At 45.3% G+C, this 23,255-nt stretch overlaps 2 protein-coding genes across 2 annotated transcripts; both read left to right on the forward strand.

The window, feature by feature from the left end:
* Positions 1 to 11,995: 11,995 nt before the first annotated feature.
* Positions 11,996 to 13,602, forward strand: LOC112881440 (receptor-like protein 43). Its single transcript, XM_025946122.1, has 2 exons — positions 11,996 to 12,470; positions 12,580 to 13,602. Exons 1-2 carry the CDS (start codon positions 12,008 to 12,010, stop codon positions 12,858 to 12,860), a joined length of 744 nt encoding a protein of 247 aa, XP_025801907.1. The 5' UTR covers positions 11,996 to 12,007; the 3' UTR covers positions 12,861 to 13,602.
* Positions 13,603 to 15,411: 1,809 nt separating this feature from the next.
* Positions 15,412 to 16,853, forward strand: LOC112880143 (receptor-like protein 7). The gene has a single exon (XM_025944636.1). The coding sequence runs from the start codon at positions 15,450 to 15,452 to the stop codon at positions 16,851 to 16,853; it is 1,404 nt and encodes a 467-aa protein (XP_025800421.1). The 5' UTR covers positions 15,412 to 15,449.
* The last annotated feature ends 6,402 nt before the right edge of the window (positions 16,854 to 23,255 follow it).

A 23,255-nucleotide genomic window follows, 5' to 3' on the forward strand; every position in this document is an offset into this window, starting at 1 on the left:
CTGAAACGACTCTTCAACTTCGAAACAGTAGAACTTTTACCCCAACCGCTGGTTATTTAACCCCGCGGTAACTGCCAAGTAAAAACTGTGCTTCCAATCTGCAATTTGCCAAGAGCCGCAAAAATCCCCAAATAGATCCACACTCCGCCATCCTCCTCCCGAAGAAATCCCAATCCCCCCAGATCTCCCCGCCCCTCTCCCCGCAGCCCCCGAGCAACTCGTGGCGAGCGCATCCAGCGATGGCGCCTAAGAAATCAGAGAAGGAAGGGAAGAAGAAAGAAGCGCAGCCGCCGACCGGGGAGTGGACACACAGTAAGTGTTCCCTCAACGATCTTAATAAGCTAGTTTCCGAGGGTTTGCTCCAAGATAAAAATCTTGTCAATTGGCGTTCCTCATTCCGCGAACCTTTTCCCATGAAAAATGTTGACGAAATCGTTACATTTTACCATTTTTCTGAACGGGGTTTGGCCCTCCCCTCTTGTTCCTTTTTCCGTGGCCTCCTTTACTATTACGGGCTTGAGCTCCATCACCTCAACCCAAACTCCATTTGCCACATCTCTATTTTTATCCATTTCTGTGAAGCCTTCCTTGGGATCGAGCCCCACTGGGATCTTTTCCATTTCCTCTTCCGCGTCAAACCACAACCCACCTCAAAGAATCATTCCGTTGTAGGGGGCGCCGGCATCCAACTGCGACAGCAGGCCGGCGACAAGTACCTATCATACAAATTCCCCTCCAACATTCCCGGGTGGAAGAATCACTGGTTCTATATCGAAAACCATGCCCCCCAACTCCCAGAAAAATCAAACAATCCACCTGTAGTGAGGACGGAGTGGAATATTGAGCTTTCCAGGGGGGACATGGATCAAGTCGAGGAACTGTTAGACACCATAGAAGCTTATAAGCTAATGGGAGTTACCGGCGCGTCCGTTATGTTCTCTTTCTTCAAATGCCGAGTCCAGCCGATCCAACAGCGCCACAAACTTGGATTCGAGTACACAGGCACTGAAGATCCGTCTCGCATGTGTGCAGAGGAACTGACAGATGAAGCCGCACTCCGTCGGGTCGGACGAGTACTACTGGATGTGGATGCAGTCCCATACGTCCCGTAGCTGTTCACTGCCCAGAAGCCTCCAAAGCCGGTAAGTGTTCGACTACTTTATATTGGAATCAAGTTTGTGTTTTGCCCATGCTAACTGAAAACCTTCTACAGGGACACACAGAATTGTACCGCAGCTACCCGCCGCAGCCCGACATCCCCCGGCCGGACCATTTTCTCCCCAGCGCCGCTGCCGAAGCAAAGAGGGCTCGAATAGCTGCGGCTTTGCACAGCAGCGAGTCCACGGAGGACGGAAGCCCCCTGGTGGAGAAGGAAGCCGAAGGGGAGGCGAGAAGGGACAACTCCTCCGGACCGGCCGTGGAGTTGACCGAAGCTCTGCCTTCGGTCCCGTAGGGTCATCGAGTGGTGCGCAAGCGGAAGGCGCAAGCAGTCGAATCTTCCGGGTATTTGTTTGCTGCCTTGTTTAATTGCTAAACATCGGTGTTGTTGCATGCTGACAGTATCCATTTGTAGTCCTTCCGCCTCTCCACCCAGGACCGAACCCGAAGAGGTGGGATCAGCTCCATCTGCCACCACGGCCGTTACCATTGCCGTGGCGGGGACCGCGCCACCAGCTGGTGAAACCCCGCCGCCAGCAACGGAAACTCCGTGATGGGCCTTGCGGGTGAAGAAGGCCGTCATGAAGAAGTCTGCACTGTAAGTTTGCATCTGGTTGCATAATAAACATTCTGCTCCTCTCGACTTGTATGATAACGGACTCAGCTTCATTAGGGCTGCAAGCACCGTGAAGCTCAAGCTGAAACCGGCCACGACTACTTCAGCCCCCGGATCATCAACCCAAGGAGAGTCTATGCACGCGGAGCCAGCCACGGCTGCTCCAGCCCCCGAGCCATCAGCCCCCGAAGGGTCGGCGCCCGCGGAGCCAGCCCCCGAGGCGGACGCGACGCTGCCCAACTTGCCGCCTCTCGAGCTCCAACAAGGCGAAGCCTGAGCTGGTGGCGAGGAACAAGTCGAGGCCCCTGATGCCGCTCCTATGGATGGCACAGGTAAGCATCTGACCGCCCACGTCTAGCTGCCGAGACCCAGGCGCTATGAAAGCATCTGTACTTGCAGGTGCCCAGCAGCCACCGCCTGAAGAAGCCGCAGGGACCTCGGGGAGTCCTCGTGAACTGCTGAAGGCCGGACCCGGGTACCGGAATGTCATCACCACCGATCTGGTGGATGATCCAATGCTGACGGACAGCAATATAAAGACCTTCAAGAAGGCATACAAGGAATTGTATGACTTTGCCATGGTAAGACCTGGGTACTTTTCTGCTTGTATACATTGTCGAGTTGCTTGTCTTAATTTCTCCCCCTGTGCAGAATGTGATCACCCACTCCCAGAAAAAATCAGAAAAGCTGAAACAGTTGTGAGTGGTCACCAAGAGCTTGCTGCCCTGGATAAGCGCGTATCCGAAGAGATTACAAAAAACTGCTATCTGTAGAGGGAGCTCGACATGCTGAAGCATGAAAGGACTCGAGAAACATGGCTCCTCAAGAACGACATGCAGAACCTCGAGAAAGCCAACGCCAAGCTCCAAAAACAACTTGAGGAACAGAAGAAGGCGCTCGAGGAACAAAAGAAAGCGCACCAGGAGCAACTCAAGGAGCAGAAGAGAGCGCACCAAGGTAAGCCTTTACTTCCCTCGAGTACTTTCACTTGGCAATTTACCGTGGATTCTGAAAAAATCTTCACCACAGAACTTAGAAAAATCTTAATGTGTAAAGAAGAGCTGCTTACTGACGTGAAGAACATGCTGTATCACCGCACAGATGATGTCGAGAAGCTGCAGAAGGTGATCGACGACACTGAACAACAGTTCGCTGACTGCCTTCAGCAGGTCAAGACGTTGGGCGAGGAGAAAGGACGGCGGGAGAAGGAACTGGAGATCCTCAAAGAAGCCGCCCAGACACTCGTGGACATGGTTGATCCAGTAGAAGAAAGTGAAGTAGACAAGCAGCCCCTGCTGGAGCGACTTCGTGGGGCGCCGGAAAGGGTCCTCAAGTTCCTCATGGAAGCCCCAGTCGCCTGCGTTAGCCATGCCCTCTCGTTTGTAAAGTCCTTTTTGCTAGAGGCTCGACTAGAAATATTTGCTCAGGGAGTGGCTGCGGATTGCACCGAGGACCAATTCAACAAGTACCTCCAAGAAGCCCAACCTGTAGCAGAACAAATAGTACAAAGTGTACTGCAAGATTAGGGTGTAAAAAATAAGTACTCATTTCCTTGTGTATATATTTTATTTGATGTCTCCACTTGTGTGTGCCTTGGCTGAATTGTCATCCAGGCTTAGAGGCTAAGTAGTAGACACTACCCCGGGTGCAGCGACCCTGGAAGTAGCCATAGCTCCAAGTAGGAACTCAGCTAACAAGTTAGCCATAACCCGATCGGGCAGGTCTAACCTGTTAGGAAAGAACGCGAGCATCGTCACGGGATTGCCGTGCTTATGGCAGAGAAAAACAAAACTACCCCGAGAGCATCGACTCGGGATGTAGTCGAAGTAGCTCTTCATGCGAGCCCATCCAACAAACTGGGTAGAAACCAATCGAACGGATCGATCTTGTTGGAATAAATGCGATTATTGTCGCGAGCGTCCATCCAAGGTCGTGGCAGAAATCGACTCGTAGAAGGTATGAACGGAGCCGAGGCTTCCGTCAAAACATGAAGGCGATAAGATATGAACGTGGCCGTAGCCTCCGTAAAATTCATGACAAGAAGTCGATTTATATGAAAGATGCACATGGCCATAGCCTCCGTATGTTCACAGAGAAATTTACAACCCGAATCTTGTGACACATAGCCTCCAAATTGATTCGGAAGAAAGAGACCACCTGAGCACCCAGAGATCAGCTATCTCCGAACATTCTCTCAAGGGTAGAACTTGCGTAGGTTCTGAATGTTCCAAGAGTTCGGAACATCTTGGCCCTCGGGGTATCGTAGTCGATATGATCCTGATCTTGTAACCTGCTTGACGACTTCCCACCTTGAGTTAAGCTTGTGTAGGCCAGACTCGTCTTGGATGCGACGTAGGACCAAGTCGCCTATGCTGAATGACTGTTCCTTCACGTTGCGATCGTGATATCGCCGAATCCCCTGCAGGTATCGAGCTGACTGAACAAGAGCGGTGCAGCAAGCCTCCTCAACAGAATCGAGCTCTAATTGCCTCGCTTCGTCTGCCTCACCTTCATTGTACATTTCAACCCTTGGGGATTTCCACATGATGTTGGCCGGCAAGATAGCTTCAGACCCGTACACGAGAAAGAACGGAGTTTGTCCTGTGGCTTTGGACGACTGAGTCCGGAGCCCCCAGACGACATGTGGCAACTCATGTATCCATTTGCCTTCCTTCTTGCTATTTTCATCATAGAGTCTCTTCTTGAGGCCATCAATTATCATTCCATTCGCCCTTTCGACTTGACCATTGGCCCTTGGGTGTGCAACAGAGATATATTTAACCTCGATGCATGCATTTTCATAGAACTTCCAAAACTGGTTGGCCGTGAAATTTGATTCCAAGTTCGTGATAATGGTATTCAGGAAGCCGAAGCGATGCAAGATATCGAAGATGAAATCAACAACCCGCTCCGGTGTGAGCTTGGCTATCGGCTTGTACTCGATCCACTTGGTAAACTTGTCAAGAGCCACCAACACATGGGTGAAACTGCCTAGCGCCGTTGTGAAGAGCCCAATCATATCAAGGCTCCAGCAAGCAAAGGGCCAGGATGGCGGTATGGTGATGAGGCTGTGGGCTGGAACATGAGACTACTTGCCAAAGAATTGACAGTTTTGGCACCTGCGCACAAGATCCTTCGCGTCGGATACTGCAGTGGGCCACAAAAAACCGGCCCTGTATGCTTTCCCCACCAGCGTTCTTGAAGCTGCTTGGTTGCCGCAGACACCTTCGGGTATCTCCCGCAATATGTCGTAGCCATCTTCCTTCGTGACGCACTTCATGAGAACGCCTGACCGGGCACCGCGCCGGTAGAGCTTGCTGTCGACTAGGACGAAGCCCTTACTTCTACGTATGACATGAGCCGCCTCTGCGCTCCTTGCGTCAATTCCTGCCGGTAGCCTTTGGTCTCGGATGAAGTCGATAAAAGCCTCTCTCCAGTCCTCACCTAGCGTCATAACCTCCCGATCGGGTTGTTGAGGACCCGCGTCAGTGGTTACCTACGGTGAAGACTTGATGGATGGCTGCTTGAGCTCCTGGACAAAGACTCCCGATGGGACCTGAGCACGAGTTGACCCCAGCTTGGACAAAATATCTACGCCAACATTATGCTCCCGTAGCACATGATGGACCTCCAGGCCGGAAAATTTGTTTTCCAGCTTGCGTACTTCCTGCACATAGGCGTCCATCATCTCCTTGTTGCAATCCCACTCTTTGTTGACTTGCTGAACGACAAGAAGAGAATTGCCATACACAAGTAGTCGCTTGATCCCTAGTGATATCGCCAAACGAAGCCCGTGAAGCAAGGCTTCATACTCGGCTTCATTGTTGGATACTGCCCAAAGGATCTGAAGGACATACTTCAATTGTTCGCCCCGTGGAATAATAAGCAGAACTCCAGCGCCCCCGCCATCGAGCTTGAGGGACCCATCGAAGTACATGGTCCAGTGCTCTGGCTTGTCGACTGGAGTTGGAACTTGATTCTCACTCCATTCGGCCATAAAATCGACTAGAGCTTGAGATTTGATTGTAGTGCGTAGCTTGAAGTCGATTGACAAGGCCCCCAGTTCCACTGTCCACTTTGATATATGCCCCGTGGCATCTTGATTATGAAGAATATCCACCAACAGGAAATCCGTAATCACAGTAATCTTGTACTCATCAAAATAATGGCGCAGCTTTCTTGATGCAATTAGAATTGCATATAATAGTTTCTGAACAGCCGGGTACCGTACCTTGGATTCGGAGAGTAACTCGCTGACGAAGTAGACAGGCCTCTGCACTCCAAATGCATGCTCTTCCTCGCCTCGCTCGACTACAATAGCACTGCTGACAATATGAGCTGTTGTCGCAATGTAAAGTAGTAGATATTCCCCCGGCAATGGTGCTGTATGGATTGGAGGGGACTGAAGGTGATGTAGATCTTACAGAGCCCGCTCGGCCTCCTCCGTCCATTGGAACTTATCTTGGTGTTTCAAGAGCTTGAAGAAGGGTAGTCCTCTCTCCCCGAGTCGAGAGATGAACCTGTTCAGAGTTGCCATGCAGCCTGTTAACTTCTGCACATCCTTGATTGTGTCTAGAGCCCCCATATTAGTGATGGATGAAATCTTTACAGGGTTGGCTTCAATTCCCCGGTTGCTGATGATGAACCCGAGCAATTTTCCTGAAGGTACTCAAAAAACGCACTTGGTTGGGTTGAGCTTCCACCGAAATCTGCGCAGACTGCTGAACGTTTCCTCCAAATCTGCAATCAAGTCATCGGAATCCCTAATCTTGATGACCACATCATCCACGTAGGCCTCAATGTTCCGATGCAGCTGATCTGCGAAGCACATCTGGATCGCACGCTGATAGGTTGCTCCTGCGTTTTTTAGCCCAAAGGACATAGTTTTGTAGGCATATGTCCCGTACGGGGTGATGAACGCTGTCTTGATTTGGTCCTCCTCCTTGAGCGCAATCTGGTGATATCCTGAATAACAATCAAGAAAACAAAGAAGGACGCAACCCGCCGTCGAGTCGACGACTTGATCAATGCGCGGTAACCCAAAGTGATCTTTCAGGCAATGCTTGTTGAGATCAGTGTAGTCAACACACATCCTCCATTCATTATTCTTTTTTCTTACAAGAACGGGATTAGCTACCCACTCCGGATGGATTACTTCTTTATTGAATCCAGCCGCGAGAAGTTTAGCTATTTCCCGTTTAATTGCCCCACGCTTGTCGTGGGCAAACCTTCGCAGGCGTTGCTTTTTAGGCACAGCCTTTGGGTGTACATTCAGACTATGCTCGATCAGCTCTATGGGCACCCCTAGCATATCTGCTAGTTTCCACGTGAATATGTCTCGGTTAGCCCGAAGGAAACTGACGAGCGCGAGTTCCTATTTCTCACCTAAGCCCGCGCCGATGACAGCGGTCTTAGATGAATCACCCTCCTAGAGCTGGATCGTCTTGAGGGCCACGTCATCGGTCGACTGGATGCTCAACTTGCTGGCCTTTCTCAAAGGAATCTCTAGCCCAGACTGAGAGAGCTACTGCGCGGCCGCGAGTACTTCCCCCGAAGCATCTGGCACACGAGTAGTCGAAGCGTACTGGATCACCTCCTGATTACAATCATACGACTTCTTCAAGTCACCATGGAGAGTGAGTACTCCACTTAGTCCTGGCATCTTGAGAAGCAGATAAACGTAATGTGGCACTACCATGAACTTGGCGAGTGCCGGATGACCCAATATAGCATGATAAGAAGATTCGAAGTTGGCCACTTCAAATTTGATGAACTCGGTGCGGTAGTTCTCCCTCGTGCCGAAGGTGACTGGGAGAACTACCGTACCAAGTGGGTGCGCCACGTTATCTGGGACGATGCCGTAGAAAGGGGACTTGCTTGGAACCAGCATGTCCGTGAAGTCCAGGCCCATCTTCCTCAGAGTGCTGGCGAAGATGAGGTTGAGACCGCTCCCACCATCGATGAGCACCTTGGTGAGCCTGACCTCTACCACCACTGGGTCCAGTACCAGGGGGAACTTAGCGGGCTCCGAGAAGCTCGTCCACTGATCGTCGCGGGAGAACAAGATGGGGACCTCCGACCAACAGTGTGTTCGTGGTACCGCCGGCTCGATGGACATGATCTCCCGAAGAAGCAGCTTCTGGTCCCGCCTGGAGCCGAAATCCCCATCTCCCCCGAAGATGACGTTGATGGTCTTCGAAGCATCCTGGAACTTCGCGTTGCGCCCTTGGTCCTCTTGGTCGTCATCCTCGGGTTCCTTGTCCACAGGCTTCTTGTTCTTCTTACCACCACCGGAGTTGCTGAACATCCTCCGGAGGTGGTAGCAGTCGATGGCCCCATGATTGGCACCTGGATGCCATGGGCACTTCTTCTATAGGAGCTTCTCGAACTCCTCCTGCGTTGTCGACTTCTTGCCCTGCGAGGGATGATGCACAGCCGTGATGAGATCATCTAGCTTGCGCTTTCGGGGTGGACCCAAATAGTCCCGCTGGCCTTTGTCATTGCGGTTGTCATTTGGACGCCTTAGATTGCTATCTTGGTGCCGCGGGAACCGCTCCCGCATCTTCTCCTCCTGTTTGGACCAATCGTGCATCATATCACGAAAGCCCGCAACAGTCTTCGGCCTGTTCCGCCCAAAGTCTCTGTAGATGCCTGGGTCGGTGATGCCGTTGTAGAAGCAGTCGATGATGTCGTCCTCCGAGATGTTCATGATGGTAGCGCGAACGTCGAAGAAGCGACGTGTGTTGGACCGCAGGAGCTCGTTACGTTCCTGTTTACACTCAGCAAGATCGTGACAAGTACCTGCGCGAGCGATCGCTCCCTGGAAGTTGTCGATGAAGACCTTCTTGAGCCGCTCCCAAGAGTCGATCGAGTTGTTGCTGAGGCTCTCCAGTCACGTGAGCGGCGCAGGGTCCAAAGCCATCGGGAAGTTTACGACCTTGGTGATGTTGGAGCCCCCTGCGACCTTAATGGCCGTGGAGTAGCAACGTAGCCACTGCTGAGGAGCCTGTTGCCATCGTATTTGGTGATACCGATCGGCTTGAAGCCCTCAGGGTACTTGTAGTTGCTGAACCGTGCGGAGAAAGCTGGAAAACGGTCGCTGCAGTTAGTACCTTCAGTTTCGACTTCTTTACGGACCTTGCGCCTGGAGTCGATCACGGACCGCACGTCACGGCCTTCATTAATGTGCCGGCACAGGTCTTCTGGAGGAGGCCGGTGATTGGCCTGTCGTGGGTTACCCCCTGGAGGTGGCTGCTGCCTCCCGCCAGGGGCGTGGCTCCCGCGAGCGTTGTCGTTGTTGAGGCTGGGCTGAGGTCGAGGACGTCCGCCAGCTATTCGGCTGTGACCCTGGCTTCGGCTCTCGCCCACGCATTCCTCCCTGATGGTGGACGCCGGGTTATGCTGATCCAACTGGATCCAGGCCCTCTGGGCATAAAGAAGTGCTTGACGCACATTCGGATCATTACTGCGCTTGAGTATGGCCGTAACCTTAGCGATGTTGGCCACCGGCATCCTGAAACCCCGTTCGCTTACAACGGCGAATTCAAGGTCAAGCTCGCGATGCATAGATCGCCTGCGCTCGTTGACCCTCCGCCGTCGGATTGCGCGGGCCCTGTTCCTGGCCCTCCACGCCTCGCGATCGGCGTCGTTCTCGTCGTCGGCGTTGGCTGTGGCCTCATCTTCGGAGACCGCATCAAATTCGACAATGGGAAGATCCCCATCGTCCTCGCCTTCTTCCGCCATTAGCACCTGGCGGGAGATGAGCTCATCGGAGCTCGTGTCGACTAGTTCAGTCGACTCCTCCTCCATGGTGGCCAACGGCCTGCCCTCCTGGAAAGGCAGAGGCTCGAGGTGGGCCACAAGTCAATCCTCAGCCTCGAGTAGGTCGGGGAGCTTCATGCCGCTCCAATGTACGAAGCGCCCCTCTGGTGTGAAGGTGACCATCAGATCACCGGCGCCAAAACTACCCGAAGCCCCCCGACATGCGGTGGCTTCGGGCCCTCCAAGTTGGAGCAAAGAATCCAGGTCCTTCTCTAATGCAGAGAGAGACTCGGAGCTGTCGGCCTCCTGAAGATCAGTGGCCAAGTTGTGTGAACCAAGTTGAGATCGGTTATACGAATCCTTAGATTGGAATGAGTCCAACCCAAGGGAAGTTGCCGCAGCGCCGGATGAAGTCGCGCCAGGAGCAGACTCCACCTCAATCCTTGCAGCGGAAGCATGGACCGACAAGTCATCAAGATCATCGACGAACTTGTCGAGGTCGCTGCCAAGACCCGCTGCAGAAATCTTTGGCTTCATGTCGATGAGGAATCAACGAAAGTTGCTCGCACCATCTGAGAGGGAACTGACCTGGTGAACCTGAAAGATGCCATCGAGCTCGCCGGTAGATCTTCAACACGCTCCCCTACCTGGCGCGCCAGCTGTCGGTGTTTTACCGGTTGCCCACCGAGGGATATGCCTAAGGTGGTAAGTTTAGGTGATGAGACGCCGAGATCAGGAACTCGAAGGTGCAAGGAACATAAAACTTAGACAGGTTCGGGCCGCGAGGTGCGTAATACCCTACGTCCTGTGTGGTGGTTTGTATTGCCTTTGGCGTAGTATGATCTAGAGATCTTGTTTTGAGAGGGGTCCCTGCCCTCCCTTATATATCCGGAAGGTCAGGGTTACAAGGATACTAACCAACACCAGCTAAGGAATCGTACCAGAACATATCTCGAGTAGATTCCTTTTTATCGGTTAGCTCTATCTCCTACTTAAACGGGATAAATAAGAGATAAGACGGACTTAATCTCTTAAACCTCTTTAAACTACGTTATGTACACAGTCCCGTGGCCCCGTGTCTAACACCTTTTCATCTTGTAATCCATCTGTTCCTTTATTTTTTTTTTACCAATTCAAGTTTCAGTTAAGTATTACTCTCCCAGCCTGTAAAAGATGGTGGTTTGAACAAGATTCCAATAAACCCATTGAAAAATCTAACTATTAATAACTTTTGGAATATTTAGTTTGATAATTTTATCAATCATATATAAAGATTTATCTTAAAATTACTTTAAAATATATTATTTTCTTTGTTATACAATATAATTTATTAGATGCTGCTAATTTACGGCCGGTTGTATTATAACCGTTGATACGGCCATCTTTTTTTTATATAGAGCAAACCAGCACATGGGCAAGCACACTAGATATCTACATGCATGAGAGGGATGGAGAGAGAAAGAGAGATGGAGAGAGAAAAGAAAAATGACGGATGATATCAACACGTGCATGCGTATGTGAGAACAAGAAAGAGAACGGATATGCATGTGCATGCACACAATTTCAAACAGAGAAAAGATCATACTTTCAAAATCGAGCATCCATATCAAAATCTGATGACACAGTTGTGCTCATTTCAATTAGAGCTTTAAAACAGGATCTCACACCACTATGTTTTTATAATACCTCTGTATTATTTTTCATGTGAGAAAATATCTTTTAGTGTATTATAATTTGCTTATGACTTTTGCAAAAATTGCTTATGACTTTACGAAATGTTGCTTGACTCATCTAAGTTCAATTAAGTGGATATTGATGTTGATTTTGAGAAGATAGATTGGATGGTATGATTAGAGAATGATGTCCAACAATTTTGTTAGGGTAGGTTGATGTTTATTGCATTACAAGTAATAGACAACTTTAGCAAATTTATTGATCATTATTACTAGTTTATGTTGGTATTTTTCTATTCTATGTAAGCAATTTTGTGTCTTTCAAAAATATTATCGAAACATATGCGAGTGACGTCTTATTTTGAAGGTCTTTTCGAAAAAAAATATAGTTGTGCAACTAGAATTTGAATTTGATGGCCGGTTCACGAACTACAATTTTTTTAAGTTTTGAAATTGCTTGCACGTGCTGTCGTAGGAAACAAGAATCTCCCACTCCAGTGTGAGCCAATCGATGTAAAGTGTGTGTACCAACAAATAAAATTAGGGCCGGATGTAGTAAAGTTATTATCTTAAAATAATGATAAAAGATTCCTAACTATAGTTGTGGTCACTACTACTTCCACGAGAATTTCTATGGCTCAGGTTCACTAGTCTTCTTCTCGAGTCAGCAGACAGCGATCGGAATGCATGGTTCAGAACAACCAGAAAATAGAAATATCTACACTACCCAGATTTATCCTATATAATATAATCGGTCACACAAATTGTAACTTGCTGGAAACTGCAAACCAGTAGCGAAATGGCTCCCACAAAGGAACGTCTCCACAGCCTTATGCACTTGTTCATAGCATGCCTCCTCAAGCTTAGCACCGCAGCGCCTTGCCTGCCGGATCAGGCTTCTTCCCTTCTCCAGCTAAAAGCTTCCTTCATTGGTGACAACTTACCATCATGGCAAGCTGGAACGGATTGCTGCCACCACTGGGAGGGCGTCACCTGTGGCATGGCCTTGGGAAGAGTCATTTCTCTTGACCTTGGTGAGTTCGACCTGATGAGCAGTCGGCTTGATCCTGCATTGTTCAACCTCACCTCTCTCAGGAACCTCAGCCTTGCATTCAATGACTTTAGTGGAGCCTTGCTCCCAGCTTCTGGTTTTGAGCAGCTCACGGATATCATCCACCTCAACCTCTCGGACACCAATTTTGGGTTTCAAATCCCAATTGGAATTGCCTGCCTCAAGAAACTTGTCACCCTTGACTTGTCTGGTAATTATGATTTCTATTTTGAGTGGCCAAGTTTCAAAACCTTCATAGCAAATATGAGCAACCCGAGGGAGCTTTATACTGATCAAGTGGTTTGGGTGTTATATATCAGATCCTATCCACCCTTCATTCTCAAGGCTTCGGTCACTTACGACGATCAACTTGGGATACAATAAGTTTGAAGGGCATTTTCCAACAAAAATCTTCCAGCTAAAAAGTTTGAGGACGCTTGATTTGTCCGATAACCACATGCTTTCTGTGAGATTAACACACTTCCCAGCTGAAAATAATTTGGAAACACTAAATCTAGCTATGACCACCGCAGTACAAAATAGCACTAGTGGCGCTAATAGCGTTTCGAGCACCCTGCGGCTAAATCCTATAGCCTGCTAAGACTTGTTGTAAATAATAAATTTCCTGACCAAACTATAACAGGCCAAGTTTGTTCTGGCCCATTGTGTTAACCGGTTTCAACTGGCACGTCCTTTCGAATTGTTAGTGTGTGAAAACGGGTTCAACTGGTGGGCCTGTTTCCTGAGACAATCAATTGGTGCAAACTGCGGGCTCGCCAATAAAAAAATAAAATATTCATGTCTAAAGAAACTTGTCAATAAAAGCTTTAAAAAAAGTTATCAACAAAATATTATAGTCAACAAAAACTACCCTAATTGTATTTCTACAAAGTAAAAACTAACCGCCAATTGCATTGTATTACCCAATATCTTGGTCCAACATGATACTGGGTATTTCTTTGTTTATTCTGAATTTAGCTGACGACGAGATCCCCCAGTTGAATGTACGCCGCACGGGCTAATCTGGAAAGAGAACTTGCCGAAACCAAGTGTTGCATCGAAGCTGAGGTCGCAGTAGTTGGCTCGTCCAAGAAGGGTGTTTCAGTAATTCGTGGTAACTAATTAGAAGTATTGTTATTCTACCTAGAACCAACCAGCTATACGAATACTTCTCTGTCACCAACTCACCATGAGGCAAACTGACACAATGCTTGTGCAGAGTCTGAAGATCTGAGCAAATTAACCTTTTAGAGATTCTTCCCGAGACACCAAATATATTGGTTTGGGTGAGATCTTAATCTCGATGTTTTTCATGTGCAACCGAATAATTTTGGGTAGTCTTTTATTCCGAACAACACAGTCAGCAGTCACTTGTCACTGATAGCTAGCGTTGACCGACCCGATTGAGTGGTTGGCTGATACTGTTGCGTACGCACCAGGGAACCCTCTCGATTGGCCAACTTAACTGCATGATAATGACGGAGGTAGGGTCGCCCGGTCGCACACGGCGGAGGTCCCGAGTCTTGACTCGTGCGAGTCCACGCACCACACATCTTTCGCAATCAATCACCAAACCTTCGTGACCTTCCGCTCGAGTGCAACGCTGCAGCCCAACTGGAGGTGGTAACGCAATCCAACTTGATCTTTATATATATTTAGCATATAATTAAGTAAAATTAAAGTCTGATCCTTTTAGGGCTCGGCCCTTAGATTATTTAGGCTAAAATTTAGAATCTTTTACCACCCTCTGCCCAACTCTGGAGATGACGCCTACCTGTATCATGGTGCAGTGAGGTCGACTACTGAGTACCCTTTTCATCCTGTAGTCCATCTGTTCCTTTATTTTTGTACCATTTCGAGTTTCAGTTAAGTATTACTTTCCCAGCCTACAAAAGATGGTGTTTTGAACAAGATTCCAATGAACCCATTGAAAAATCTAACTATTGTAAACTTTTGGAATATTTAGTTTGATAATTTAATCAATCATATATAAAGATTTATCTTAAAATTACTTCAAAATATATTATTTTCTTTGTTACACAATATAATTCATTAGATGTTACTAATTTACGGCCGGCCGTATTATAACCGTTGATACGGCAGTCTTTTTTTATATAGAGCAAACCAGCATGGGGCAAACACACTGGATATCTACATGCATGAGAGGGATGGAGAGAGAAAAGAAAAAGGATGATATCAATACGTGCATGCGTATGTGAGAAGAAGAAAGAGAACGGATATGCATGTGCATGCACACAATTTCAAACACAGAAAAGATCGTACGTTCAAAATCGAGAGTCCAAATCAAAATCTGATGACACAGTTGCGCTCGTTTCAATTAGAGCTTTAAAACAGGATCCCACACCACTACGTTCAATAATACCTCTATATTATTTTTCATGTGAGAAAATATCTTTTAGTGTATTATAATTTGCTTATGACTTTTGTAAAAATTGCTTATGGCTTTACGAAATGTTGCTTGACTCACCTAAGTTCAATTAAGTGAATATTGATGTTGATTTTGAGAAGATAGATTGGATGGTGTGATTAGAGAATGATGCCCAACAATTTTGTTGGGGTAGGTTGATATTTATTGCATTATAAGTGATAGGCAACTTTAGAAAATTAATTGATCATTTTTACTAGTTTATGTTGGTATTTTTTCTATTCTATATAAGCAATTTTTGTGTCCTTCAAAAATATTATCAAAACATATGCGAGTGACGTCTTATTTTGAAGATCTTTTCGAAAGAAATATAGTTGTGCAATTAGAATTTGAATTTGATGGCCGGTTCACGAACTACAATTTTTTTAAGTTTTTTAAGTTTTAAAATTACTTGCGCGTGCGTGTGCTGTCGTAGGAGACAAGAATCTCTCAGTCCGGTGTGAGCCAATCGATGTAAAGCGTGCGTACCAACAAATAAAATTACAGCCGGATGTAGTAAAGTCATTACCTTAAAATAATAATAAAAGATTCCTAACTATAGTTGTGGTCAATACTACTTCCATGCGAATTTATATATGGCTCTGCTTCATTGGTGGTCTTCCTCTCGAGTCAGCGGACAGCGATCGGAATGCATGGTTCAGAACCACCAGAGAATAGAAATATCTACACTACCCAGATTTATCCTATATAATATAATCGGTCACACAAATTGTAACTTGCTGGAAACTGCAAACCAGTAGCGAAATGGCTCCCACAAAGGAACGTCTCCACAGCCTTATGCACTTGTTCATAGCATGCCTCCTCAAGCTTAGCACCGCAGCGCCTTGCCTGCCGGATCAGGCTTCTTCTCTCCTCCAGCTAAAAGCTTCCTTCTTCATTGGTGACAGCCTACCATCATGGCAAGCTGGAACGGATTGCTGCCACCACTGGGAGGGCGTCACCTGTGACGTGGCCTTCGGAAGAGTCATTTCTCTTGACCTCGGTGAGTTCGACCTGATGAGCAGTCGTCTTGATCCTGCGTTGTTCAACCTCACTTCTCTCAGGAACCTCAGCCTTGCATTCAATGACTTTAGGGGAGCCTCGCTCCCGGCTTCTGGGTTCGAGCGGCTCACGGATATCATCCACCTCAACCTCTCGTACACCTATTTTTTTGGTCAGATCCCAATTGGAATTGCCTGCCTTAAGAACCTTGTCACCATTGACTTGTCTAGTAATTATGGTTTGTATTTTGAGCGGCCAAGTTTCAAAACTTTCATGGCAAATATGAGCAACCTGCGGGAGCTTTATATTGATCAAGTGGATTTATGTAGCAGTGGATCGACTTGGTCCACTGTTTTAGCAGATTCCGTTCCCCAGCTACAGGTTCTTAGCTTGTTTAAGTGTTATATATCAGGTCCTATCCACCCTTCATTCTCAAGGCTTCGCTCACTTACGACGATCAACTTGGGATACAATATGTTTGAAGGGCATTTTCCAACAAAAATCTTCCAGCTAAAAAGTTTGAGGACGCTTGATTTGTCCGCTAACCCCATGCTTTCTGTGAGGTTAACACACTTCCCAGCTGGAAATAATTTGGAAACACTAAATCTAGCAGGGACCAATTTCTCTTGTGACATGCCGTCCTCGTTTGGCAATCTTGAGCATTTAAAGAATTTGGGGCTTAACACGATGGACATTGATGATAAACTCTCCGCTTTGATATCTAAGCTTCCATCATTGGATGACCTGCAACTCATGGGACCAGATACGAAGAATCCGATATTATCTTGGGTCAGCAATATTACCCAATTGACACACCTAATGTTTGATGGTTATGACTTCTCTAAATCGATTCCCACTTGGATCGGCAAACTGACATGGCTGGAAGGTTTGATAATAGTGGATTGCAGTTTCTCCATGCCAATACCATACCAGATCGGAAATCTTACAAGATTGGCAGATCTGGTGTTCTGGAACTGTGACTTCTTTGAGCAGAGAATGCCATCATGGATAGGCAATCTTACAAAGTTGGTCTCTTTCAGCATTCATGATTGCAATTTCTCTGGACCAATACCCTCAACAATTGGGAACTTGATCCAACTTGAGGAGCTGGTGGTCTGGTCTTCTCACATAAGCGGTGAGACTATGTCCCGACTGCTTTCTTCTTAGATATCCTTTTTTTTCTTTTTTTCAACTGTAGATAGATCTTACACCTACTTTATGACATGCCATGCAGACACCTTTAACAAAATGATAACAGACTTTAAGTGAATAGGAAATCCCCTATTTTAGTAACTTATGAAATCAACAGAGCAACCTTCAGGAAACAAGAAAAAGGCTTTAAATTTTGGCAATGTTGAGAAAGAAAAAACAATGTTATGTTCATTTTGAGTCTTTGACCAATTTCCATAGTTTAGCAGTTTCAATGGTGCGAGGCCTTTAACCTGAGCACACGACTTGGGTCTTCCATAACCAATATCAATTATTTTTTTTATTTTTTTAGCCATCTTGCCACTCTCTCCCTCATCCTAGATATATTTCAGATAAATTTATACAATTTTGGGTAGATTGCATTATATAACAAGGAATATGTTAATTATTTTGGACAGACCTTTTCATATTCTGAACTGCTTTACATGGCAATTAAAGGTTCTCTCAACGAGAAATCAACCTTAGCATATATAATCACTTGTAGCACCAAAACTTTTATTGTAAAATGTATATAAAATAGATTGCGTTAATGTTGTTTGCACTTTCTCTGGCCCAAGGCTTGTTTGAAACAATGGGTCAATGGGGTAACAAATAATGGGATTAGAAAAACACATGAATAAGGTAGGAGTACGGACGTTTCTACCCTAAACTACAAAACCCAACACGAAAGACCATGCGATTGTTGACCTATACAACTAAGTTTTTTGTTGGTTTGAAAGGTGGTTTTTCATTTTCTAAAAATAAAAATTATAGTTCTATTTAAAAATTCAAAACTAATTTATTTTAAATTAGAAAAATATGAAGCTGCCATTCATTTTTTTTTAAATGTGACCTATCTGTCATGCTATGTTTTGAGTTATTTGGATCTTATTTATTGTGATTCAATTAAGAAGCGAGATTTTTAGTGCCAAATTTTTTTTGGAACACCAATTATATAGAAACAGCAAATAAACTATACGGTATAAACATGTCCAAATTTAAATTTGGGCAGTTTTTCTTTTGAAGAAATATGGATGGGTTATATATTAATTTAAGCATTATCAATTTGTCTGTTCCGAAAAGGTGATGAACGCTGATATATTTAGCTCCAATGGACAGAGTCACAGAGATAATAATTTGTTTCAAGTTCGCACAGGCGCTTCTATGGAAAAAGGCATTAATAAAGTATGCAGCATTCTGACTGGTTTTCTACCGTTACATGCAGGAAAAATTCCAAAGTCCTTGTTCGCTCTTCCAGCCCTGCAACGGCTTTTGTTAATAGATAATCAGCTTATTGGCTCGCTGGAAGACATTCCTGCTCCTTTATCCTCACCATTGTGGGAGATTGATTTAAACAGTAATCAATTGACAGGCCCAATACCCAAATCATTTTTTCAGCTTACAAATCTTCAGTATCTCGGTCTTCACTCAAATAAACTGACAGGCACAATAGAACTTGGCTCTATCTGGAGGTTGAGAAATCTCACCTATCTTAACCTGGTTAACAATATGATATCAATCATAGAAAAAGAAGGTGATATGATATTCTCTCATTCCCTTAAAATCCAGGACATATACCTTGCATCTTGCAACCTTACGAAATTTCCGGCATCATTAGAATATATTGACACTATTCAAGCTCTCGATCTTTCGAATAACCAAATCGAAGGGGCCATACCAAGTTGGGTATGGGAGAACCGCCTTGATATTTTGAACCTCTCACACAACATGTTTACTACTTTAGAGAAGTCTCCTATTGTAGAGATGACAAATTTAGTGGCTCTTGATCTCAGTTTTAATGGACTTCAAGGAAGCATACCGATACCATCAACTCCATCCGAACTAGTTTTTTTGGATTACTCAAATAATGAATTCTCTTCGATTGAACCTAACTTTGTTGGCAGGTATCTTAGAAATGCCATCAGTATCAATTTGTCAAAAAATAAATTGAGTGGCCATATACCACTTTCAGTTTGTAGTTTAAACAACCTTCAGATCATGGACTTATCTTACAATTACTTTAGTGGACCAATTCCATCCTGTCTTATGGAAAAAGCTGACCTAATGAGCATATTGAAGTTAAGAGAAAACAAATTACATGGCGTGCTTCCTGAAAATATTAGAGAAGGATGTAAGCTTCAGACAATTGATTTGAATGGAAATCGAATTGAAGGTGTGGTACCTAGATCTCTATCAAATTGCCAAGATTTAGAGGTTCTTGATGTTGGTAATAATCAGATCGTCGATTCATTTCCATCATGGATGGGCACTCTCCCAAATCTTCGGATTCTTGTCTTGAGATCTAACCAACTCTATGGCACTATAAGGGATCTTCACAGTGGTTACCAACACTTCACAAGTTTGCAAATATTGGATTTGGCCTCCAATCATTTCTCTGGTGACTTGCATTCAAAATGGTTTGATAATTTTATATCAATGATGAATATCAGCAGTGATGTGGGGCAAATATTAGAGCATGATACAAATTTAACATGGAAAGGAGTCTATCAAGATACTGTTATTGTCACATTCAAAGATGCCGCTTTAAGTATCACCAAAATTCAAACCTCTTTCAAACTAATTGATTTGTCAAATAACTCATTTGAGGGTTCCATTCCGGGTTCAATTGGAAGGCTTGTTTCACTTCATGGGCTTAACATGTCGCACAATAACTTCACAGGACAAATTCCATCACAACTTCACAACTTAACGAGGCTGGAATCAATGGACCTCTCTTGCAACAATCTCTCGGGAGAAATTCCACAGGAGTTTACCTCTCTAACTTATCTTTCATGGTTGAACCTTTCATATAATAACTTGATAGGAAGAATACCACAAGGAAACCAATTCTTGTCATTTCCCAGCAGTTCATTTGAAGGCAATGCTGGCTTGTGTGGAATTCAGCTTTACAAGCAATGTGACAATCCAGGTCCAGATTCAACCACCCGAAGCACATCGGTTCCAGAACCCAATACTTTGTGGCAGGACAGACTTGATGCCATCACTTTCTTCCTCTTTGCTGGCTTGGGCTTTGGCGTGGGTTTTGCATTGGCAATCATATTCAGATCCTTCTACCACATAGAAGTATGGCTTTGCAATCATATGTATTAGTAATGTATAAGTATTTAACAAGCGTAGTCATGTATGTTTGTGTTGTACTTTTTGATGAGACAGCTTAAATCCACTCAGCTGTAATAAGGTTGGTTCCCTAGTTCTCTCAACTTCATATATGATCCTCAAAGAGAGTTGTTATAAGTGAAAAATTATTTTGCCAACTCCACAACCCCAATGCTCAATTTCCAAGGCATTAGCTGAGGATTTCAAAGAAGTTCATGTTGCTGGAGGATTTCTTTTCTTTTCTTTTCTTTTTTCTTTTTATTATTAAACAGCTGGAGGATTTCAAGGATGTGTCTAAGGGCTATGTCATCAAAACCTAGTGTTGCATTTGAAACTGATGGAGTATTCAGTTCAAGTAATAATCAAGTTATTTCAATATGGCAGGCTGAAGACAATTTTCACTCCAGCTTTATGCGGCTGCCAGTTTGGAACACAAGAACTCGCATAGATTTTCTAGTAAAAACTGAACCTTTTTCTGTTTGGATTTCTGAAAACGGGGATGAAATGAAGCTTGTAGGATCGGAGGCCTGCAATATTTTTGGAATAATATGTTGAATTTTCCTAGCTAGTTGATGCATAAGGACAGTACATGAGAACCTCACTGGGTTACATGTACAAAAGGACAGTACATGAGAATCTCACTGGGTTACATGTACAAATTCAATTCACATCACACGTGGTCCAACTCTACGCATGACCGGGGCGGGAATCTATGTGTTGATGAACGGCGCGCCGGTGAGGTACCCAGTGAAGGCGAACGCGACGAGGCCCACATGGTGGGACTCGTTCCAGAATGGTCTATTCTCAGTGCGCAGCGCTTATCGACCTGCTCTACATCTATCATTGGAAGATAGCGGCATTTGTGCAACAAGCTCGTGGGCTAACGGCAGCCGTAAGCTGTGGGGAACATATGGACAAGCCCCATACCGGGAAAAGTTCAGATTTTTGCATGGAGATTAGCATGTTATGGACTTGCTACATTGGAGAACTACAATGAGGCTTTTCAGAAAGCAACTGGAGCTGCAAGTATTGGAGGAATTGTCAGGGGCCATGGAGGATGTGTCATTTTATTCTTCTGGCGTATCTTACCAAGCTGCCAATCTGCATAACAGGTTGAAGCATTAGCCTGTTTGGAAGGTCTGAACTCTGAAGTGCGCAGTGGAATGGGTAAGAAAACTTATGATCCATTGATCCTTGAATTAGATTGTGCTTCAATCGTAGCTTCCTTAGCAGTGCAGCAAGAGGAAAGATACCTGAACACGTACATTTTAAAAGAGATTCAGGCCTGCAGTTTTTACTCCCAGAGCTGTTGCTCAAGAGAATACAATAGAGTTGCTTATGAGTTAGCTGAATTAGCAAAGAGAACGGTGCATTGTGCTGTGTGGAGAGAAAACGCTCCATCTTGTGTAACCGACTACTCAAATCTGATTGTAGTTCCTTGTGTGATTAATATAATCACTCTTTTCTCGCAAAAAAAAAAGTTGCATCACACGCGCGGCAGGACAGTCGGCCGAGCTGGACCGCGGCGCGCGGACGTGCAGGGCCGGGCCGGAGCAGGGGGCGCGCGTGGTGGATCTGCTTCCATCTTGTTCCTGCGTTGCAGTTGCTGGTGGAGAGGTTATGATGGATTGGTATAAACTTATCTACTTCAAAGTATAAGTTCTCAGTGACCAAGACTTAACGTGCTCTAATCTCCAGGTACGGCGCCTTGTCTTGAAACTGAGGGAGTACTCGGTTCGATGTGGAACGCAAGCTTTACATATCTGCCAGTTTGGAACTCTAAGAGCTCGCATAGACTTTCCACTGGGGGATCAAACCTTTTTTTCCCCCTTTTTGTTGCGAAAACGGGGAAAATGGAATGAAACTTGCACGAAAGGAGGCCTGCACTGTTTTTCAGAGTATGGAATTTACAGAGTGCGTCCAACACTATCTTTGTTTGATTATCTGCAAACTGAATCCTTCAAGTAACAAAACCAATGAAACATTCTCGTCACGCACATCGCTGTAATTACAAGGGAAGAAAGGCATAAGAGAAGCAATGTACGCCAAGCGACTCCGATCCCCATAAACAAGGATCGTCTTTTGTGAAGTGGTTCTGAACGAATCTGTACAGATCATCGATGGAGACAAGGGGTTGGAGCTAGCCATCGATCGTCCACGACAAACAGCCAGACACTTGGGACAGCGACGCTTGAATAAATCTACTTTAAGTTACAGGTTTTAGGCTGGTTAGTGTGTTTTCCACAAATACAAAACAATGTACTATTTGGGACTATGATGGGCCAGGTAGGGAACAATTAGCAAAGAGTTGCAAATGCAAGTTGAATGCAACCATTTGCTAAATAACAAAGGTAACAATGAAACAAAAGGCATTACATGACACAAAGCTTATAGTTACATTGCAATTGAAATTGTAATAACTACTTAAATTACTCTCAAACTCAATTTGATCACTTCTTTTACCTATCTGCATTTAAGTATATTTCATTTATAAGATAATAAATATTTTTCTTCGTTCCAGCTCAATCCAAGTTATGTATATGCTATATGTTAATGGTTTAGCTTGATTTCTAATTGTGCATGGTTCTGCTCTCCCTCCCTCCCTCCCTCCCTCACTCATTGCTAGATTGAACTGTTTTGTGCTTCATATGAAATCTGTTAAACACACTTCGTTTTAAGTAGCACAAGCTTTTTTATATACAACACCTGTTATTGTCTTGAGATTTTTTGAGATACAACTGTCTGGTTGACAAAAATGTTGTTTGCATTGGCTAATTCACTACACGGTCTGCAGGAGCCAAACACAAACTGGGGACACTACTTGTCAGTGCTTTTCTCGATGCTTCTTAGCACCTTCCTTGCAGATCGTGTTAGGGGTTACAACATCTTCAAATGATTTTGTTATGTGGAATAGTACTTCTCTTGAGATGGAGAAGGTTATGTGGAGTATTACCGCCAGTAACAGGCCATATGTTTACGCGTGGCCGTATTATTATCGATGTCCCAAGTGTCTGGCTGTTTGTCGTGGACGATCGACGGCTAGCTCCAACCAATCGTCACCATCGATGATCTGTTCAGTTTCGTTCAGAACCACTTCACAAAAGACGATCCTTGTTTATGGGGATCGATCGGAGTCGCATGGCGTATATTGCTTCTCTTATGCCTTTCTTCCCTTGTAATAATTTGATAGCAGCTAGCATACGGATACGGCGGGAAACTCGATCGTACAGTGAGGCTTGACCTTGGGACAGTCACTCATCTCCT

Source organism: Panicum hallii, chromosome 2 (assembly GCF_002211085.1).
Source record: "Panicum hallii strain FIL2 chromosome 2, PHallii_v3.1, whole genome shotgun sequence".
Classification (NCBI taxonomy): Eukaryota; Viridiplantae; Streptophyta; class Magnoliopsida; order Poales; family Poaceae; genus Panicum; species Panicum hallii.

Excerpts from the sequence above, each read along its gene's own strand:
- LOC112881440 (XM_025946122.1), top strand. The coding sequence starts at position 12,008 with ATGGCTCCCACAAAGGAACGTCTCCACAGCCTTATGCACTTGTTCATA. Across the intron at positions 12,471-12,579 it reads TGTCACCCTTGACTTGTCTG|ATCCTATCCACCCTTCATTC; the intron begins GTAATTATGATT and ends GTTATATATCAG.
- LOC112880143 (XM_025944636.1), top strand. The coding sequence starts at position 15,450 with ATGGCTCCCACAAAGGAACGTCTCCACAGCCTTATGCACTTGTTCATA.